The sequence below is a fragment of the Pteronotus mesoamericanus genome, unplaced genomic scaffold, assembly GCF_021234165.1.
Source record: "Pteronotus mesoamericanus isolate MK-2021 breed Mesoamerican mustached bat unplaced genomic scaffold, CSHL_Meso_final contig_50, whole genome shotgun sequence".
NCBI lineage: Eukaryota > Metazoa > Chordata > Mammalia > Chiroptera > Mormoopidae > Pteronotus > Pteronotus mesoamericanus.
Window position 1 is genome coordinate 28,370,166 of NW_026555186.1, and position 21,030 is coordinate 28,391,195.

The following is a 21,030-nucleotide window of genomic DNA, read 5'->3' on the forward strand; positions in this document are numbered from 1 at the left end:
GAGGGCCTGGCGCTGCTAAGCATGAAGGTCAGGAGAAAAATATAACAGCAACAGAAATTAAGATGAAATTTCAAAATGTCTGCCTATCATAAGTAAATGGATAGTCGCTTTTCCCTCTGCGTATGGAGCCTCACAAATTTGTGCTTCATAGATCTTTGCAATATCCATCCGTTAACTAGCTATATTAAGTTATATTTAACCAGAGTGTCTTTGTTTTGTAGAAATGATCACCATTCACTGGAATTCTTCAAAGTGTTCTATATGCAGCATCTCCTTTCTTTCCACAACATTTTGATCATGTGACACAAGGTTCAATACATGAGAGGCACCTAAATACACATGTTGAACAGATCAGGAATATTTCTGATTTAGAGGATCAAAATGGAAAGACCTCTACCAATGTGGAAGATGAGGCAACAGACAAAATTAGCTTTAATTAAAAAATAATTGTAAACCCAAATTGTAAACAGGGGCTCAGTGCTTTCTTAGGCCCATATTGTCCAACAGGCTACATGTTAGTGCCAAGCACTTGAAATGCGGCCAAATTAAGGTGTGCTGTAAGTGGAAAATGTATGGCACTAAACTTCAAAAACTTAACACATATAAAAGAATGCAAAATATTTCCTTAATTAATAATTTTTATATTGATCATATGTCAAACTGATAATATTTGGATATATTGGGTTAAATGAATATACGTTAAAATTAACTTCACCTGATTTTTTTGCTGTGTTTTAATATCTTTTCTAGAAAATTAAAACAATATTTGTGGTTCACATGGTATTTCTATTGGAAAGCACTGTCTTAGTGCTTTTTGTGAGAATTTTCAACATAAGGTTGACCTTTTGGACACGTTTATTTCCCAGTATACCCTTTTGCAAAGGTTCTGTTAATCTCAAGAGATAAGCGACAGAGCAAAAGATATTCTAGACAGACTCACAGTGTATAATTGTGAAAAAATAGCCATATGCACTCTTTAGAACTGAATCTGTAAGCTCTTGGAGGGCAGGAACTTGTGGGCTTCATGGCTGTACCTCCAGCAACCGGTGATGTGCCTGGCCCAGAGTTTGGCCGGGTCAGAGGGTGGATGGGGAGATGATAGACAGATGGGTAAATGGCAGGTGGGTAGAGGAATGGATGAACAGATGTGCACAGCCTGGAAATGTCTGCGTATTTTTATCATCATTTCTTACAGTTCATCATAATGATCACCTTATTCATGACACCAATTAGGTGCTACGGGAATGAATGTATTCTTCCAGCTCTTTCAACGACTACCTTCATTTTTTCCCCGGAAGCATTAGACCCCTGATCTTTGACTACCCCCTTTTTCCCAGTGCCACCAGGTCTGTTGCCACAGACACATATACTTTAAGTTTGGCAATCTGATGGCAAACAAGGACTAAGGGTTGGATTGAAGCTACGTTTTCTTAGAAAAACAATTTTACCCAAATTATTTCTTTACATCTCAATATTTTTAAAGTAGTTGTTTTCTACCAATTATTCTTTTTATAGCTTATATAATATTGAAAAAATAGCAAAACCACCCATATCAAAAAATATTATTCTTTAAACTGTGGCTTCAGAGACTGGAGGACTAAAGCTATCCAACTGCAGATCAGTTTAGCACGGCCACTGGGCACGGGAGAGTCCCAGTCTTGACTTGACAGGTGTTTCGGTTACCAGGAAGTGTTCTCCTATTTCTGTCTTGATTCCTTGCAATAAACACGTGCCTTCTAATCAATATAGCAATCCCATTTTCTGTGCAAACCCAGCTCATTCAGAGACCGTTAGATTTGTGTTCTTTCATCTAAGCCTCTGAACAAGCTCCTCAGTGATAGTCTATTAACTTCCATAAAGAGAAAGTTGCTGAAAAGTTCGTCTTTGGGGCTGCTGCTTTTAACTATTTGTTTCTGTGTCCCATTGAAAACATAATTAATTGGTTCTGAATTTCTATGCAATGTCTTCTTTTCTGTTGATTGTGAGTAAGGACTAAAAAAATATTTCTAAAAATTATTTGTAACTGTGATCCCCTGCATAAGCTATACCACTCACTGTTCTTATAAACTCATGATACTTGTCTTAATAAAAGCTGCTAGAGTCAGCTCGTGGTGGACTTTGCCCTTTGTGTACAATCTCTATGAACATATGACTTTACAGCAGTTATTCAAGTTCCTCCTTAATTATGTTCTCCCATGAAGCCCCACTTTCCAATGGAAATGTGCAGTGAAGATCAAGGTATGGACTGTTTGACAATCACATGGTGGAATAAGTTAGAATGAAATTATTCCTTGTTACATGCTCACTGGAGAGTGAAAGTAGAATCCCTCCTCGGGACAAGAAATCATCCGACATTCCATAATTTCATCCCTAAATTGTCACCCGTGAAGTCACTTTGAGTGCGATTACTCTTTTTATCTACAACCCCCTCTTGCACAGCAGAAACCCGAAGCCCTCCCCACCTCAATAGCCAGCATAAACCAGTGTGACGAGCTGCAGGGCAAATGTAATCCGCCAGTGAGTTGCCTTCTGAACTGGAGTAACATGACATGTGGCTGTGAAGTCTGCAGGCTTAGGACAGGCAGACTCCCCAGGTTCTTACTGAGGTGCGTGCACAGTTACATTTGGCATTTTCCTTCACCGTGCGACGATACACTGATTTAATGAATGTGTCTCATTCTCCCAACAGAGGAGAAATTCTGTCTGGAAAGCTGATGCATCCTTTGCCTTACACAATATCCCACTCGTGACTTTGTCTTAAATCACTGAGGAAAATAAATGTCTCATGTTATTCACCAGATACCTAGTATTGAGTCAAATACAGACCTTTTGAAGTACTGCATGTTTCTGTGTGCATGCATGTGTGCAGAATGCAGTGGGGGAAGGCTCCCAACTTATTCTAGGAATGTGTTTTAATACAGTTTTTTTTAAGTTTCCTTATATTCTATAATTAAAATTTACAAACATAAACTTAATATCATTAGGGAATAATTCCAACTCTGAAATTTCAAATATCAATGTTCTATCTCATTTATGTCAATGTATTTATTTTGAATCCACCTATATAGAGTGTGGATTTTAATTATTATTTCCTCTGTGCCTGCTATTACCTAAGGTAATTAAGATTGGACCCCTTTGATAGCTAATAAAACAGACTTAACATCCAATCCTGAGAAAAATTCCTTGTTAGCCACTCTGATATGACTGCTTCATCTATGTAAACATAAATGATATCAATGATGTATAAGCATTCTGATGGGATATGAAATGCAAGTAATACTTAACATTACAACACATTGCAATTTTTTTTTTCTTGCTTAAAAGACATTGCAGTAGGATAAGGAAAAATGTTTTCCCTGAAATAGATGATCAGCCCACAATGAGAAATGTGAATGCTTGGATTGTTTTATCCGTCTCTGAATCTGAAGAACTTTGCAAAGGTTTAAAATGGTCTCCCTCCCTCATTCTTCAGATTCATTTATCTGTCTTACAAACATTGAGAGATATCCATGCAAAAATAACCACCTTAAAAAAGAGGCATTGAATCGAAACCAGCTGGATTGCTTCTATGCCCTTAAAAGCTGGTATTCTCTTTCATGCAACAATGACTTGTTTAAAACTAACAGGCAAGTCTACAGTCTTCCACTTGCCATTTTAGTTGCCCTGGAGTACATTTATCTCAGTTCAGAGTAGCCTGGCCTATCTTGACATGCAATTGTGCCTTCACGAAGTATAAGGTATCGCTCTTACCTATGAAATGTTCAGAATCCTGATGAAATATTAATTAGGATGTGAAAAATCCATAAAAACTGGGATGCTTTTTATGCACTGAGAAGTGAGGCCACAGATTAGGGACCTGGGACTTTATGATGCAGAGAAACGGATGTTTCACAGCAAGTGAAAAAAAAAGAAGCATTAAATGATTTATGGCACAGAGATTTTACTTCTCATTAAAATTGTGTGTTGTCAAGAAAATATTTTAAATCTTTTCAAAATTTTGTTGAGTTTTTAAATTCAACTTGCTGTCCATAGTTTGAGGTCCTCAAGAAGCCAGACAGAGAGCTGTGTGTGCCTGAGGTGGTGTGGTACAGGGCCGGCTCTGACAGCGCCATGTGCCTCTGTTTCTCATTTGGGGGTCTTGTTGATGAACTAGGACCTGGCTGGCTACCCCTGGTGTCATAGCATTAAATTGTGTTGCATCTGAAGTCACGTGGATTCATACATCTAGAAATTTTAGATACAACTGCCACAATCATAGCTCAAGGGAACAGATATGATGCTTTAAGATAGTGATTTAAAAAAAATTTTTTAAGTATATGTTATTGATTATGCTATTACAGTGGTCCCAATTTTTCCTACTTTGCCCCCTCCACCCTGCACCCCCTTACCTCCAGCAATCCTCCCCTTAGTTCATGTTCATGGGTCGTGAATATAAGTTCTTTGGCTTCTCCATTTCCTATACTATTCTTAACCTCCCCCTGTCTATTTTGTACTTACCAATTATGTTTCTTAATCCTTGTATCTTTTCCCTCATATTCCCTCTCCCCCCGCCCCGCTGATCACCCTTCAAATGATCTCCATTTCTATGATTCTGTTCCCGTTCTGGTTGTTTGCTTAGTTTGTTTTTGTTTTTGTTTTTTAGGTTCAGTAGTTGATAGTTGTAAGTTTGTTGTCAGTGTAATGTTCATAGTTTTGACCCTCTTTTTTTTTTTTAAGTCTGTTTAACATTTCATAAATAAGAGCTTGATGATGATGAATTCCTTTAGCTTTACCTTTTCTGGGAAGCACTTTATCTGCCCTTTAATTCTAAATGATAGCTTTGCTGGATATAGTAATCTTGGATGTAAGTCCTTGCTTTTCATGACTTTAAATACTTCTTGCCAATCCCTTCTTGCCTGCAAAGACTCTTTTGAGAAATCAGCTGATGGTCTTATGGGAACTCCTTTGTAGATAACGCTCTCCTTTTCTCTTGCTGCTTTTAAGATTCTCTCTTTGTCTTTAACCTTTGGCATTTTAATTATGATGTGTCTTGGTGTGATCCTCTTTGGGTCCAATTTATTTGGGGCTCTGTGCTTCCTGGACTTATGTGTCTATTTTCTTCACCAAATTAAGGAAGTTTTCTTTCATTATTTCTTCAAACAAGTTTTCAATTTCTTGCTTGTCCTCTTCTCCTTCTGGCATCCCTATAATTCAGACTTTGGCATGTTTGGAGATGTCCCAGAGTCTTATCCTCTCCTCATTTTTTTGAATTCTTATTTCTTCATTCTGTTCTCATTGACTGTTTATTTCTTCCTTATGTTTCAATTTGTTGATTTGAACCCCAGCTTCTTTCCCTTCATTGTTGGTTCTCTGGATTTTTCTTTATTTCACCTAATGTCGCCTTCATTTCTTCCCTTATGCTTTTGCCATGCTCAGTGAGATCTCTAAGCATCCTTATCACCAGTGTTTTAAACTCTGCATCTGATAGTTTGGCTATCTCCATTTCACTTAGTTCTAATACTGGGGCTTTGTTCTCTTCTTTCATTTGGAACATATTTCATTGTCTCCTCAATTTGGCAGCCTCCCTGTGTTTGTTTCTGTGTATTAGGTAGAGCTGCTTTGACTCCCTGTTTTGGTGAACCTGTTAATGATCTATGGGGCAGGACCTTAGGTAATTGCCAGGGCAGGGCAGCCTGCTTTAGCACTTTGTGGCTCTACATGTGGAGGAGGGGTCAGAGAAGAAACGATGCCATTCCCTGATTGCTGGGGGACACTTGCCCTGCTTCCAGTCACTTATGCAACTGGCGCCTCTCTAGCTGTTGCCCTGGTGGTGATTCCCACCCTGGTGGGTGGGTTTAAATATCTTCCACATGCCTGAGGGCCCTTCATCTGGACTCTCCTGAGAGACCCACAGTTTCTTCCACTGCCCCAGCCCCCAGTGGTTTTTACAGCCAGAAGTTATGAGGCTTCATTTCCTGGTGCTGGAACCCTGGGCTGCACAGTCTGCTCTGGGGCTGGGATCACTCGCTCCCCAGGTATTCCTCCTGATTTTTATCTACCGCAGGTGAATGTGGGACTACTCATTCCACTGGCAGCCACTGCGGCTGCCTCACCACCTCTGTCTCACTGCTGCCACACTGTGTCCTCTCTGCCCCAGCTCCCTGTTTCCACCCCTCCTGCTTGTGTGAATGAGTGTAGCTTCTTTAAATCTTTGGTTGTCAGACTTCCATGCAGTTCCATTTTCTGGCAGTTCTGGGTGTTTTTTGTTCTGAGGTTAGTTGTGACCCTCTTATGGTTGTGCAAGGAGGTGAAGCATATCTACCTATACCTCCATCTTGACAGGAAATCTAAGTGAGTGATTTTTAAACTCTTGGAACAGCTGCTCTTGTTTAGAAACACACTGGGACTCATTATATATTTTCATATATATGTATATACATATACAAATGTACATGTAACATAAATATGTTTATAGTGGAAACAAAAGTTTTATGAAGTGATACTTATCTGTATTACTTGAGTGGTACTCAAATATCTTTATCTCTATTTAAATTTTAAAGTGCTGCTTATAGCTACTTAATTAATTTCAATCAATATTTTTCAAATTAATTGAAAACTAATGGCCTAAGTAGTCTGCCCCATCCAGCAGTGCATGACTTTAAGTGGGGCACACCCATAAAAAGGGGATGTATTTTGACCTACAAGTTGAGGCAGAGTGGCATTATGAATCCTGCGGTTCATTTGGTACATACAGCCTCCTGCAGATATGGCCTTTCTCCAAATTGCATTTGCTAAGGTCACTGCCCATACTTCCTTACCATAGCAAGGGCTCTAAAGAAATGGATAAACACATATTTTATTCCTTGACATCAACTTTACATGAAATGTCAGTATCAATTCACTGTACAAAAATTTGTACAGGTTTTTATAACTGTGTCACTAAGTGTGGTCTCTACAATTTTCTTGCATTGTTCACATCTTTAAAAAAAAATATAAGATTTCATATATTGTTTGGAATGATAGAAAGTAATGTTTTCTCATACTTCTTTACTTTCTGAGGCAATGGTTATTAAAATTTGGGGATCGAGACCTATTTGAAATTTTGATGAGGTCTATGGCTCACCTCCTTGGAAAGAACAAAATTTTTATTTAATAGACCCACATTAGAGAACCCTTAATCTGAGAACCCTTAATTTAATTTAACCCTAAAGTGATCAATTATGTCTCCCCTCCAGAACTCAGTCAGCATTCCCATAATTACCCTGACTGGAAAGGAGCATTGGATCTCATTCTGTTGACGTCTAAACCAGTAGCTCCTTATTTGGTTCTATGAGGGCCCCTTGCACATGTACTCATTCAGCAATGAATCTACTGGATTGGGACCAGAGTCATTCTGTCCCAACAACCCTGTCTGTCAACACATCAGCCTGATAGGGAGCAGCTGCTATAGTGTAGCAGTGAGTGAGTATAGTTGGAGACAGCCTCCCGCAAGTGTTTGAAGCTCTTTCCAAAGTCACCTCATCATGGGTGGGACATATCAGACTAAATATTGTAATTTTTGACAAATACATAGACCATTCTACCCCGAGCTGGAAAACCCATCAGAGTCCTAGGCTAAGATCTGTAAACCGTGAGTAGGACACTACTCACTACGACACTTTAGTAAACTAGCTTAGTTGCAGGTTCAAGGTATTAGAGGGATAAAAAGCCTATATTACACATAAAGATTATAATATTCAAGTTATAAAATAATAGAAAATTTACTCTCTTCGATGTGCTGGGATAAAGATAGAGCATGTGTTTAGAGCTAGCTTTGACTCTGCCCTTTGTATCTGACATGACTGCACAGGCCCTGGTTTCATGTCTTCTCTGTACCTCTTGGCAGGATCGGAGGTGCCATTCCCGTCGTGTTCTCCTACTTTGCTGAGGTGCTGGCCCGAGAGAAGCGGGGCGAGCATCTGAGCTGGCTCTGCATGTTCTGGATGATCGGCGGCATCTACGCCTCTGCCATGGCCTGGGCCATCATCCCACACTACGGTAGGAGCGGTCACCATGTTCTAAATTGGCCTCCATTCCCATCCCTTTTCTCTCTTGTTGTATATGCTGGTTTGAGAACAATACTGTCATCGTTGTTTTGCCCTTTTGTAATGTCTAGGATTTCCCCCTCATACAGAGATCTGCACAAGGTAAGAGAGTGCCAATTGTTGTTTAGGTTGCTTAGGAATGCTGTTGCATTTGGCTGTTTTTAGAGACATCACTTTCATTTGTTTCTTATGTGCTATCAACTCTGGGGTCCCCACCCAAGTGGATGTGAGAGGATACAGAATATAATCAGTATATGAGGCAACATGACTTACAGTTATTTGGGGGACTGTCATACATACGCATCAGACACTCAAGAGCCTTTATTGTTCCCCGCTGGCCCAGTCCAAGGCTTAGCCCATGTCAGCCTACCTTGCTGACAGCCCAGAGCTGGGGTGGCAGCAGGAAGAGCACTGTCTTGTCGTGGACCATCCATTTGCAGAACTCAAGAGGTGACTCTACTATCCTTGCTCTGCAGATCCCCTCCTCAGTTCCTCCTATGTACAATACTTACTGCTCCGGCCGCCTCAGAATACTTGGAGGCTTCATGTTTCAAGCAGTACTCTCCCACTCAGAAGTGGCAGGCTCCCAGTTGCTTCACCCACAAACAGTGAAATTCAGGGAGAAGTTAACTGAATCCAGGAGTCGAATTTAATGTATAAGGAAAGGGAAGGGGAAGTGTTCTGGTTATATTTGTGTGTGTATGCAGACAGGCTGAAGTTAGCCAAATATGAATACTGTATAAACTGAAACCGCATGTGACTCAAAAACTCACTTGCTGTTCTGTCTAAAATCTAATCAATTTGAACTTAAACTTCAAAAATCCACTCAGTGCTTATTTTCTATTTTTCTGCCCCCTCTTTTTTTAAGAACAGGGTAATTTTTCATGATAAAGCATAGTTCTGTTAGGGAACAACCCTAAGTGAATTCAACTCCTTGCTAAAATCAAAAATAAGACAGAATTTAGTATTCAGATACAGTGTCATTTGTTTTACCTCAGTGAGTTACAAAATTCATGTCACACTCTTTCTTTTAATATACCCAGAATGTTATATGCAAACCAAAATTGTATTTGTCAACAACAAAAACAACACATAAGGAATTTGTTACTTGGCCTGAAAAGAACTTGTTTTTGCCACATTTTGGAGTCGGGGTGCCAGGCTCAAGTGATAGGCCAGACTCTGTTAGACTTACCACTTCTGGGCCAGAGATGCCCTCATCCAGGCAGTTACCCACGTTCGTCATGAGGCTCGTCTTCCGCCACCACCTGAGGAATTCGGGGAGACCTGAGGGCCTGAGCCAGCTGCAGAACCTTCTGCTGCAGGGCTGCGTCTAACTCCAGTCCCACTCAGCGGGCTGTTGCAAATGGAAAAGCCACTTCACTATCACGTAAGGAATTGCTTCGTAGGAACTGTGAACCAGGAGCCAAAAAGGAGATGCAGAGCCTGGGCAGAGTGCAGCTGTACCCAGCATTGCTCCAGAGCCACTGCTAGTCCACAGGCAGACTTTGTGCAAATTAAAATAAGGTGCGTCACTCAGGTGGACACCGTTGCAGCCCCACTGGCCATCTCTGCCAGGTGCTCGCACAGGGCGTAACCTGGGAGGGGGACTCCTTCGGAGGCCAGCCTCGTTCTGTGCCTCAGCCTGATGACAGCACCGCTCCCTGACTGGCCACACTCATTCTCTGGAGCAACTTGGCCCCTGGGTTTATTGCTGCTGCCTCCCTTGTCCTCCCTTCCCCTCATATCTCAGAGTTTCTCCTTCCGGCCTTCCTAAACTCATAACCCAGATTGGTTTCTGCAGTCTACATATTTCCACCAGGCCTGGGCATGGTTGCGCTTGTTTTCGTTTTTCTTTTCCCCTCACTAGGGCTTGTTCCTCGGGCTCCTGCCTTTTACGCATCTCTGTCCCTGAACTGTGAGGGGCTCTAGAGTTTGTCTCTGCCTTGTCAACTCTCAAATAAAAGTGGCCAACCCCTTTTTTTGGAGCAGGCTGACCAGCATGGCCACAAAAATATGGCATGATCTCCATCTTTATTTTTCTTAAACCCATATAAGGTAGCCTTGCATAGAGCAAAAAGGTCTGCCTAAGTCATACAAGGGGGGACCCAAAAAGGCCTGGAATTATCTTCCTGAGGGCGGGCCCCTTGTAGTACAGGCTTCCCCCGCTAGATGAGTGTTCTAGGAACCCATCTGTATCAGCGTAACAACTGGCGTTGTTGTGAGAGGCTGCGTTCGGCTTCAGCGAATTTTTTTGGAAGACTCTTTCAATGTGTTTGCTCATTTCATGATGGGTGATTTACGAGTGCAACTGCCCACACTGTGCTGAGTGATCTGCAGGTTTTGACCAAAAATGTCCTGACCCCCTCACTCTACCCTCCCTATTTAGCTGATCTTGCCGCCCTCCCCACTGCCACCCCCTGCAACTGTTCTTTGTTTCCCTGATGAAGAAAGGCCTCCAAGGGAAACATTTCGCTGATGTGGAAGAAGTGAAAAAAAAACTGGCAGACACACTAAAAGGCATCAAAATTGACAAGTTCAAAAACTGTTTTGAGCAGTAGAAAAAAAAATTTCAATAGGTGTATTGCATCAAATGGAGAGTACTTTGAAGGTGACTGACGTTTAAAGATGTAGGAATAAATACACTATTTTTTATAAATAAATTCCTTTTCGGGGGGCCCCCCTCACTTATCACTGGAAAGAGGGGAGAGCATGTGGATAATAATGCATGAAAGTTACAAAAACACTCACAATACAACAAAATTAAATGTGTCTGAGGCTGCCATTAATTTCTATATTGAAGGGGCCTTGAGAAACAATGACCTGGATAAGAAATCATTAACAGAATGTTAAAACCTTATGCCCACTCTTTATTGAAGGCTGTCTATGGCCACAAGCGTGGCAAAAACAACAAATTATTGCAATCAATCCTGTATGTATATTAGAACCAACAACGGAGATTTTAAAAATACTCATGATGATTTCATTAACACTCTTGCAACTTGAAGAGTTTTAATTTTTTTTTATAGAAATGAGTTTAATTTTAAAAATCCAGTGCTGAGGCTTCTGGGGGATGATGATGATCTGTAACTTCATGGGGGAGGGCGGTTTAGAGGTATTCTTTTATAAAACTCATTAAGGTGGGTGCTTAAGACTTGTCCACATTACCATATGGATTAATATATAATCTGTTTTTTAGTGATGGAACTAAGATTTTTTTTCTGAATATGTTTTTATTTTTTATTAAAAATTTTTTAATTACAATTGACATTCAATGTTGTATTAGTTTCAGACTTACAGCATAGTAGTTAGACATTTATGTAACTTACAAAGCGATCCCCCGACAAGTCTAGTACCACCTGACACCATACGTAGTTATTACAGTATTACTGACTATATTCTCTATGCTGTTCTTTACATCCCTGAGACTGTTCTGTAACCACCAATCTGTATTTCTTAATCCCTTTACCTTTTCTACCCAGCCCTCTCCTCCCCCCACCATCATACAACCATCAATTTGTTCTATCTATGAGTTTGTTTCTGTGCTTTCATAAACACTTTTTCATAAATGTTTATCACTTCTGCCGTCCCCTGAGAATACCCATCTTACGACACCAGGTTAATTGAATCAGATTCTCTGGGCTGGGGATAGTTTCTGAGGCCCCCAGGTGGTTCTCCCATGCAGCCTGCCTGCCTCTCCCTGCCTCTCCCAGGGGGTGATCTCGGGGGCCCCTGGGTCTTCATCATGTTCACACAGGCAGGGCTGGGAATGAAGCAAAGAGAAGCGCAGTCTGACCGGCAGGGTCAACGTGCTCAGTGTGGGGGTTCCAGTATTGCTGCTTTCATCCAGACTAAAGGGCTTTTATGCTCATCAGGTTTAGAATCATACTTTAAAAGTCATTTGAACACTAGAATCTCTTCTTTTCCACGACACATCTTTTTACTCTATGTAAAATAGACAAGGGGTTAAAAGTCCATCCATTTGCCCTGTAGTTTCTAAAGAAATAAAAAGCTTTCAATTTCCCTTTGAAATTCTGCAGCGTGTAAATGATGCCACACCATAGAAACACGCACAGACAGGTCCTGCCCCTCTGTCCTCTCCGGCTCAGGGGACCTCAGAGTGCAATCACCTGTCCAGTGCACTGTGCTTTCACCCAGCAGGGAAGGAATTCAGCGCATAATAAAACAACAGAGGGTCAGGTCCTGGTCCTTCTCACATGGAGGATAGGATTTGCTCTGGAGGAAAGGAGTCAATAATTGGCATTCACATGGCAAGTACTTCAAATGACAAATGACGCCCGTGGTCATGAGGGAAGAATGTGCTCTTCTGTGTCTCCGGGCGTCGACTTTCTGCATTTGTGGCAGAGCGGTCAGGGCCATGAGACTGGAATTCTGGCTCCCGACGAGCTTCTGATGCAAAGTGGACCTTTAGCCGATCACTGAGAGGTTGGAAGGAAAGGTTCCTCTGAAGTCAGACACAACCCCAGAAAGGGCTGGTGAGTTAAGACGGGCTGTGCCGGAGTTGCTGACGCACGGCGGGATCCCTCTGGCCTGCGGAGGCCGAGTTTCTGTACCAGCCTCAGATAATGACAGGGCTTTACCTTCATGTCACCACTCTTGGGGCTGAAATTTCCCTGGAGACAGACAGCTGCCAACATCTGAAGGTCCCCAACATAAAACTCCTTTGCCTGGTCTGACAAGACATTAGGAGGTAGAGCGCTTGGATGTCATCATGCCACGTCCCTTGTGACCAGTTCCATCCATGCAGAGCTCCCGGGCTCTTTATCACCCTGTGGCAAAGAACAGTCCCCAAAAAGCAAGGGAGGGTGGGAGAACAGCCAACCCAGAAGGAAATGCCCTTGCCTCAAAAATCATTCGCCTGCCACAGCAGAGACCCAGTGTTTAGAATGTGGCTCTTCTTGACCCCATAGTATTCTCAGGCTCATGATGTCTGATCCAAGGTGAGGATCATCAGTGGTTCACAAGAGAGCAAGCACTATATGTGAGAACAGAAAGCTGGATGTAAAGATTGTCTTTCAGCCTTGCCCCCTCCCCCATGACCCTAGTAATCAGGACACCTTAGCATTTACTGGAAGCCCCAGTGACTTAAAGGGAAAATAGGACAGAGCGCTAAATCACAGGCACTTCCCCTCCTTGGCTGAGAGCTTGCTTGCATTCAGGCCCAGGCGATGGCATTGCTGCTGATGGCAGTCTGCCGCTCCATTAAACACTCTGTCGTCATTTTCTCTTTTAAATTAGTGTGTGAATCAGATGAGGTGCTGTCCCCTGCTGGGATGCATGACAGTGTGCAACAAGGACATTCCATTAGCTAAGTGGGAAGGTTCTGGGTTTGGCAGGAAATGTCTCAGCTCTTAAAGCCCACAGCACCCCCCACCCCCAGGGGCAGCGCTGGGCCCTGGAGCAGCCCCAGGGCTGCCACCCGGCCCGCCCTTCACTGCAGACCTCGCAGGGGTACCCACAGAGCCAGCCCTCCTTCCAGCCGCGATGAGATGCCTGGGCTTAAAAAATACACATATTCCCAAGGTTGTCCGATGACCAAAATGTGTTTGCTTCCTTTAGTTACAAGATACATGAAGCTAATACATTTCTTCTCCCTAATGGTGAAACGGGGTTGGGAGGAGGAGGGAGTCAAATAGCTGTCTGGCTAAAGACAGAAGCTAGGAAGGAAGGCACTGTGGCCTAGGGAAAGTCCGGGCACTGAGAGCTGGTTTTGAGTCTCAGTCCCTTTGCTTCTGGGTGTGTGGGTTTTGTCAAGGTTTTCAATCTCCTTCAGCCCCATTTCCTAGTCAGCACCGGGGTGGGGATTAATGATCACGTTAGAATACCCAGTGCATTATTAGTGCTCAAAAATGGTAGCTATCATTGGCATCAGATTCACATCCTACATAGGATGCCTGGGCTCTGTTAGCACAGCCCAAAGTGAGCTTAGAGCTCCAGGAAAGAGGGCATATGAGTTGAAATGTGTAAAATGTGTAAACCTCACTAGAGAGTGAGAAGATTGGAGTCAGAGGAAAGACAAAATAGGATAAAAGTTAAGATAAGGAGAGAGAATCAAGGGCCATGTAATACTGCAAGACCTTGATTATGTGGAACCCAATGAATCAGAATCTGTCGTTCATTTGTTGTATGAATTGATATTCAAAGGGCACGTACTATATAAAAACCCATCTTAAAGGCCATAGTGCCATTCTCCCCAGGTAAAAAGAATAAGAGCCTGAACCTGTCACCTGCTGGCATATATCACCAGCAAAACCTGCAGGCTACAGGGACAGAACCAGACAGAGCTAATCTTTGTCTTAGCAACAAGACGTTATAAATCCTGGACACAGGCAGTCAGCAGAGTAGTTTATGGCATGGGCTTAGATGGAAGTCAGGCTTGGGTTCCAAGCCAGGTCTGCCATTCTCTAGCTTTGTCATTTTTAGGACAGTTACTTGGGCTTTCTGGTCCTCAGTTTTCTCATCTATAAAATGTGTATAATAAAGGGTTGCTGTGTTAAAGGACCACATACAAAAAGTAGTAACTTAGCACAATACTGGACACAAATGTTCAGTCCGTGTAGTCTTTTCTTTCTACAAGTGAAGCTAAAATTGAGGTGAGGGGAAGCAATAGGAGGTGGCATCTTAAAAAGACTGTACTCATGTTTTCCTAACCATGTTCTCTCAACTGTTCGCTTATCATTTGAAGATTGTAGAGATGGATAAAAAGGGAAAGGTACAAGAACAGAACTTGTAAAGCATGCCAAAGTAGTCTGCACCCACTGCAGGGTGACAGAGGAAGCCTAAAATGAGAGGTTGGGTCTCACTTGCCGGCCCAGTTGGGACAGGCAGGTGCCATGTGGCCTTGAGCCCTACTGCCCAGCTCTGCTATATTTTACTGAATGTCACAACCCTGAAGATATTTGTGCTCAAGTGCCTCAATCAGACATTGCATGGGGAGTCAATTAGTACATCAATGGACATCAGTGTGATTTCTCAACTTGTTCATTTTAGGATCAATCCGATCCTAAATTTCAGCAAAATGGCCCTTGGGCTCAGATTTCCTTTACTCTATGATTCAGTGTTCCACATGCAATAATAAGAAATGTCAGCCACAAACAATAATGATAAGGTCTTTAAGGGCTTAGGAAATGGATATGAGGTCAAAAAAGCATTACTGTGGTATAAATATATGGCCATTTCTTTCCGTGATTATGTTGCATTGTTTATGGTACCGAGAAGTGAGTGCTTTGGAAGCCTCTTATTCTTAAACACAGCCACAAGCCAGCTCTCCCACCCCAGCTTTCCTGTCTCACTCCTCACCCTAAGTGCATCACCTGCGGAAAGTGTTTATCAACTAGGGTGCAGATAGCTTCCCCTTCTTCACAGTTCTGGGAAGTGCTTTTCAACATTCTCACTTTAACCTTTGAAGTTGGAACAGTGAACTCAGAGGAGCTGCCTCCTCTATTGTGCGTTAAGCCAGTTGCCATAGGGTTTACATTTTAACTCCTCCAGTCAAGCTTCCCAGAAAAGGAAGGGGTGTTGGTCTTTGTTGAGAGCCTTCTATGTCCCAGACAATGTGCCAGACACATTCCCTTAGGCACATGATCTTAAAATGGAGAAACAGGCTCTAAAAATATGGCAGTTTTCCTGCTCCTGTCCTGATACAAAGGAGCTGTAGGCTCCTATGCTGCTAACACTGCCAGGCAACACTGCAGAGCTGAGGTTTGTGATCCATCACCCTCGGGTAATCAGGTGAAGCCTGCAGACCTCCTTTTAGAGTAATGTTTTTAAATGCAGAAAATGTAATAAATAGGATTATAAATTAAATGAATTGTTTCAAAATATAGTTATCAAAATGTATTAGCATATTAAGTCACAACATCCAGTGACAACAACATCTATGGCAGTCTAGGAGCTACCATAATTTTGAAGAAGATCTGAGAGTAGAGGTGAGAAATTAACTAATACTTTTTTTAAATCCTAGGACTCTAGGATTAAACCACTAGATTCGGTTCTTCCCAAAATCCCACATTCCATTTCTTTACCATCTATATGACTTGATATAAAATAAAAAAAAAAACAAGTTAACAAGCATAAATAAGATAGCAATTTGTTTATATCACATAAAGGAAGCTTGGATGGAGGCAGTCCAGGACTGGAACGATAGCTCCACAGTCATCATCAAAGTCCGCAGTTTCTTTTATCTCACAGTTCCATGATTCTTAGCACATTCTATTCAGTAGGTTCACATTCTAGGCAGCATAAAGCCAGAAAGAAGTTTGAGGGTATGTCTGTGCCCCCATGAAGAATGTTCCTGAAAGTACCACACAAGTCCACCTAAGTTTCATTGGCCAGAACTTCAACATATGACCATACCTAGCTGCAAGGGAATCTTGGAAAGATACAGTAGTCTTCTGTTCCAAGCAGGAAAGAGAATCAAGTCAGGATAGAGTGGATATTGGGAGACAACTAGCCACATCTGCTGCACCATTCCATTTTTACTCTGGAAAAATCTTTAAGGAATATTTATATAGTTTATAATCTAAAGTTTAAATAAGGCCCTTCTGTCTTAGTTTAGGGATACAAATAACAGAAAGCAACCCTGGCAGACCTGATCAGAGCAGAAACTTATTTGAAGGCCATTGAGTAACTCATAGAATGGTCAGGAAGGCTGGAGAACAAGGCTCAGACAATGGCAGGAGCCAAGACAATCATTCCCTAGATGGTTGTCTTGGCCCATAAGCAAACTCAAAATTTCAGTCCTGTCACTTAAAGAAAACAGTCTAAGAGAGATTGGCTCAAATTACACAGCTTCAGTTTCCAGTCCACCAAGGAGCTTTGATATTTACTTGATTATTCTTCAAGGTTTTACAAAGTGTTCTTTTTTTCTGCAAGCTGCAATCCTTAGGACACTACCTGCTGTTAGTAAATAATAATTACCAGTGCATGACTTAGATAAGGTACTTAGCTCAGTGTCTCATTTAGAAAAGGTGCTTAGGCACATATGAGTGTCCATATTAATGTGGGGATAGTTCGGCCTCTTGTGGTCGTTCCATGTCAATTTCAGAAAATGTAGGTATAAGGCTCTAGAAAGCCCTAGCTGCTGTGAATTCTCTGCAGCATTGTAGTTGACCAGACTTCCCAGCTCTCAGTTCTCAGATCACAGTTGACTAGGCCTCTGGGTCCTCCCTAAAGCAGTGTGAATCCCAACCTTACTAGCAGACTAGGTACTCCACGAATCCTGGAGAACTTGATCTCTTGAGGGTATATGTCTATGCCCCCAAGAAGAATGTTCCTGAAAGTCCCACACAAGTCCGCTTAAGTTCCATTGGCCAGAACTTCAACACATGACCATACCTAGCTGACCACACTAGGCCAAACTATATCCATTTTTGTATGGATTCCGATTCTTCTCCCTGACACTCATTAATGTACCTAAGCACCTTTTCTGAATGAGAGCACTGAGATAGATACCTTGTCTAAATCATGCACTGGTAATTATTATTATTTACTAACAGCAAGTAGTGTCCTAAGGGTTGCAGCTTGCAGAAAAAGAGAGAGTAGGCCCTCATATCTACAATAAATAAAAACAGAAACTTGGTTTTTTTTGTTTGTTTTTGTTTTTGTTTTGCTATGGCTATAGGTGCCTACTCCAAGAGCTATGACATTAGGGCTTGCCTTGAAGACAGTTAGTGAATACACCTTATAGTGTAAAAATTGGTTTAAAAAATTAATGGCAATACCAAATGCTAGTGAGGATGCAGAGAAATTAAATGTCTCATGCATTGCTGGTGGAAACACAAAATAGTGTAGCCACTCTGGAAAAGAGCTTGACAGTTTCTTTTAAAAAGCTAAGCACACCTGACATATGACCCACAGTTGCACTCTTGGGCCTTTATCTCAGAGAAATGAAAATTTTTTTCCTTACAAAGATGTGTTTATGATTGTTAATGACACTTTTATTTGTAATATCCCCAAACTAGAAGCAACCGAAATGTCCTACAATACCATGGAATGCTACTCAGAAATAGAAGGCAGTGAACAACTGATACAACAGCTAGTATAGATCTTAAGGGCATTTTGCTGAGTGAACAAGCCACTCTCAGAAGATATACTTATAGTAACATTCTGGAAATGACAGATATCAGAATGAGGAACAAGTTAATGGTTGGCAGAGGTTACGGGCAGCGATGAGAAGGGGAGCAGGTATGACTGTAGAAGGGGAGGCCCCGGAAGGAAGAATAGTTTCTTGGCTGCAGAGCTGGTTACAAAAATCCACAAATGTGATAAAATGGTGTAGAACTATATGCACAAACTGTACAAACCTCAGTTTCCTGCTTTTGACATTGTACTATAGTTATGTAAGATCTAACCATTTCTAACCATTAAGGGAAACTGGGTAAAGGGTACATGGATCTCTCTGTACTATCTTTGAAACTTTCTGTAAATGTAGAATTATTTCAAAATTAGAAGTAGGAAATAATACCTTTTTTGAGGGGTATTATTACATATATCATCTTATTTATTCTAATAATCTTGAGAGCAAAAGCAGCAAGCAGTAAGTGGTATTCCCATTTTTTCAAATGGAGAACCTATTGCATGGAAAGTTTGTCATATCCCAAACTGACACAGAAAATGGAAGATTAGAAATTAGAGCCGGTCTTCTCATCCTCATTTCTTCAAAATGTTCTCCAGACATGACAAAGCTAAGCATGTTCTCAAAGAGCAACACAGAAGGTGTGTGTGTGTGGTCATGTGACAACCACCCATCCGCTCATCTGTCTGTCACAGCCCCTTGCCAAACATTCTAACACCTAAGCCTCCATCACCTGTGATAAGAAAAACCAGCTGCACTCAGTCATTTTAAAAATTATTTTACTGAAAATGATATAAGGGACAAGAGATTTTTGCATCACATGCCTTATATCCCACAACTTCATAAATCTTCATTTGACATTTGTATTTCCTTCAAAGGCTACATTAGGTCTTTCCTGTCCCCTTCCCCACACAGCATTTGACTTCACTGGCACCTCCTCCCTCCAGGAATCTAACTGTGCTGCCCCTCCCACTCTCCTGCATAAGAATGCAGAGAAATTCAGTTCTGCCTAGGTCCTAGCTCCAGACTTACATGACCCACTTGTATTTGTCTGCTTGACATGCCATACCAAAGTACCATCAACTGGATGGCTTAAACGACAGAATTAATTTTCTCATATCTCAAGGCTGGGAAGTCCAGTTGATTTGGTTGTGTTGTCAGTTGATTTGGTTTCTGTATAAGGGCTTTCTTCCCGGCCATCTTCTTGCTGTGTCTTCACATGACAGAGAGAGGAAGAGAGAGACACAGAGTGGGTAGAGGAGGGACTGCTTCCTGTTCTTACATCTGATTCAGCTCCACCCTTATGTCCTAATTTAACCTTAATTACCTCCTAAAGACCCTGTCTTTAGATACAGTGACATTTGGGGTTATGGCTTCAATGTATGGATTTTGGGAAGATACAATTTACATGGCACGCCCACTGCGGTCTTAGCAGACAGAGGGCCCTTCGGTCATCAGAAGCACATCCACCTACCCACCCCACCCTTTGAAGGCATTGAACGTTGTTAATTTTTTTCTGTTTTTCTTGTTAGATATTTACTGCAAAGCTAACTCTGAAACACTGATCTTTTTTTTCTCCTAAATAAGGTCTGACAATATCCTTAGGGTTCCATACGAGCTGGCCATCTCATTGCTCTGAACATTTCTGTGTTCTGAACTAGACAAAATGCATGTCTTCGTGTGTTTATTTGAGAAGAACTATTCTGAAAATACCCTTGCTGGGCTGAATTCATCATTAGCCTAATTAGGTCCTTTATCCAACAGTTACAATTAGCACCATTACCAAGTCTTGATAACTAACTGCTGAGATTCTAAATTAACTTTTGCTTGAAGGAACATACAAATTGTCATCCTCTAAAATGTTCCTCATTTGAGTATATAATCATTCACCAGATTTCCATCAATAATGCCGAACTGGCTTTGAGGGCAAGAGACATTGACAGTTGTGTGAAAGGGTGGGTAGAGAAGGCTTTCCTGGCATCTTAGGCACATGCTACGGTACCTAGATACCATTCTTCTTCCATATGCTTGGTAGGGTCTCCAAAAGTAACACTTTCTCCACTTATCTCAATTGTTAAAGTAAAAGGTTGTAGATCTGTCCATCTGTTTTTAAGTGCAATATTCTTATATTTGTAAGGAGTAAGCCAAACTTTAATTTCTACATAAACTACCAGCAGAGGCATTAGTGCTGAATGACCTAGAAGTTCCTATTCTTTATGGCCTGATTTAGTGATTATGTTTTTTTGCAGTTGTCTCTGTCAAAAATTGAGCTTAGATTTACTCTGTTGCTTCTAGAGCGTCTCAAGGCAATCCAAGTTAAAGACCTAGGGTGTCACATCTTAGCAAATGTGGCCATTCAGCACAACTGGACCACCCTGAGGATGTCTCTGTAACCACTTCCCTAAGATGCACAATTAACCTAGAATAGAGCCTTAGAAGAATAGATTGTTAAAGGGACCATGTAGCAGTTGAAAACATGCTGAGGGAAATCTAAATATGCAACTGAGTAATTCCTAAAGGGATTCTTCACAAGTTTGGAAGGTGCTTTTTCCTTAGAAAGTTCCTGATCTTCTTCATAAAGTAGAAATATGTTTCCACTTGAAAACACATTGAATTGCATTGTCCACTTATTCCTCAGTCTTGTGCTTAACCCCCAGCGATCTCTTCAGCCTGGCTGCCCATCACACTGTGGAACGTACAAGATAAAAGGCATTCATGAGGGCAGGACACTGACAAGAGACTGGAAACAGTGGGGCTGAGAACTCCATGGTAGTGCGATGGCAATGGTCAGGCTCTAAATCTGGCACAATTAAAGGAGGTGAAATATGGAAAAGAAAACAATGTGGGCTACAGCAGGATGGGATGGTTACTGTA

At 41.7% G+C, this 21,030-nt stretch overlaps 1 protein-coding gene across 2 annotated transcripts in view; it reads left to right on the forward strand.

Annotated features, from left to right (window-relative positions):
• The window catches only part of SV2C (synaptic vesicle glycoprotein 2C), a 137,820-nt gene that overhangs the window by 48,804 nt on the left and 67,986 nt on the right, over window positions 1-21,030 (forward strand). For both annotated transcript variants that reach the window (XM_054578260.1, XM_054578262.1), the window contains exon 3: window positions 7,865-8,016. In XM_054578260.1, the coding sequence (XP_054434235.1) occupies window positions 7,865-8,016 (152 nt within the window). The remainder of the gene's footprint in view (window positions 1-7,864; window positions 8,017-21,030) is intronic.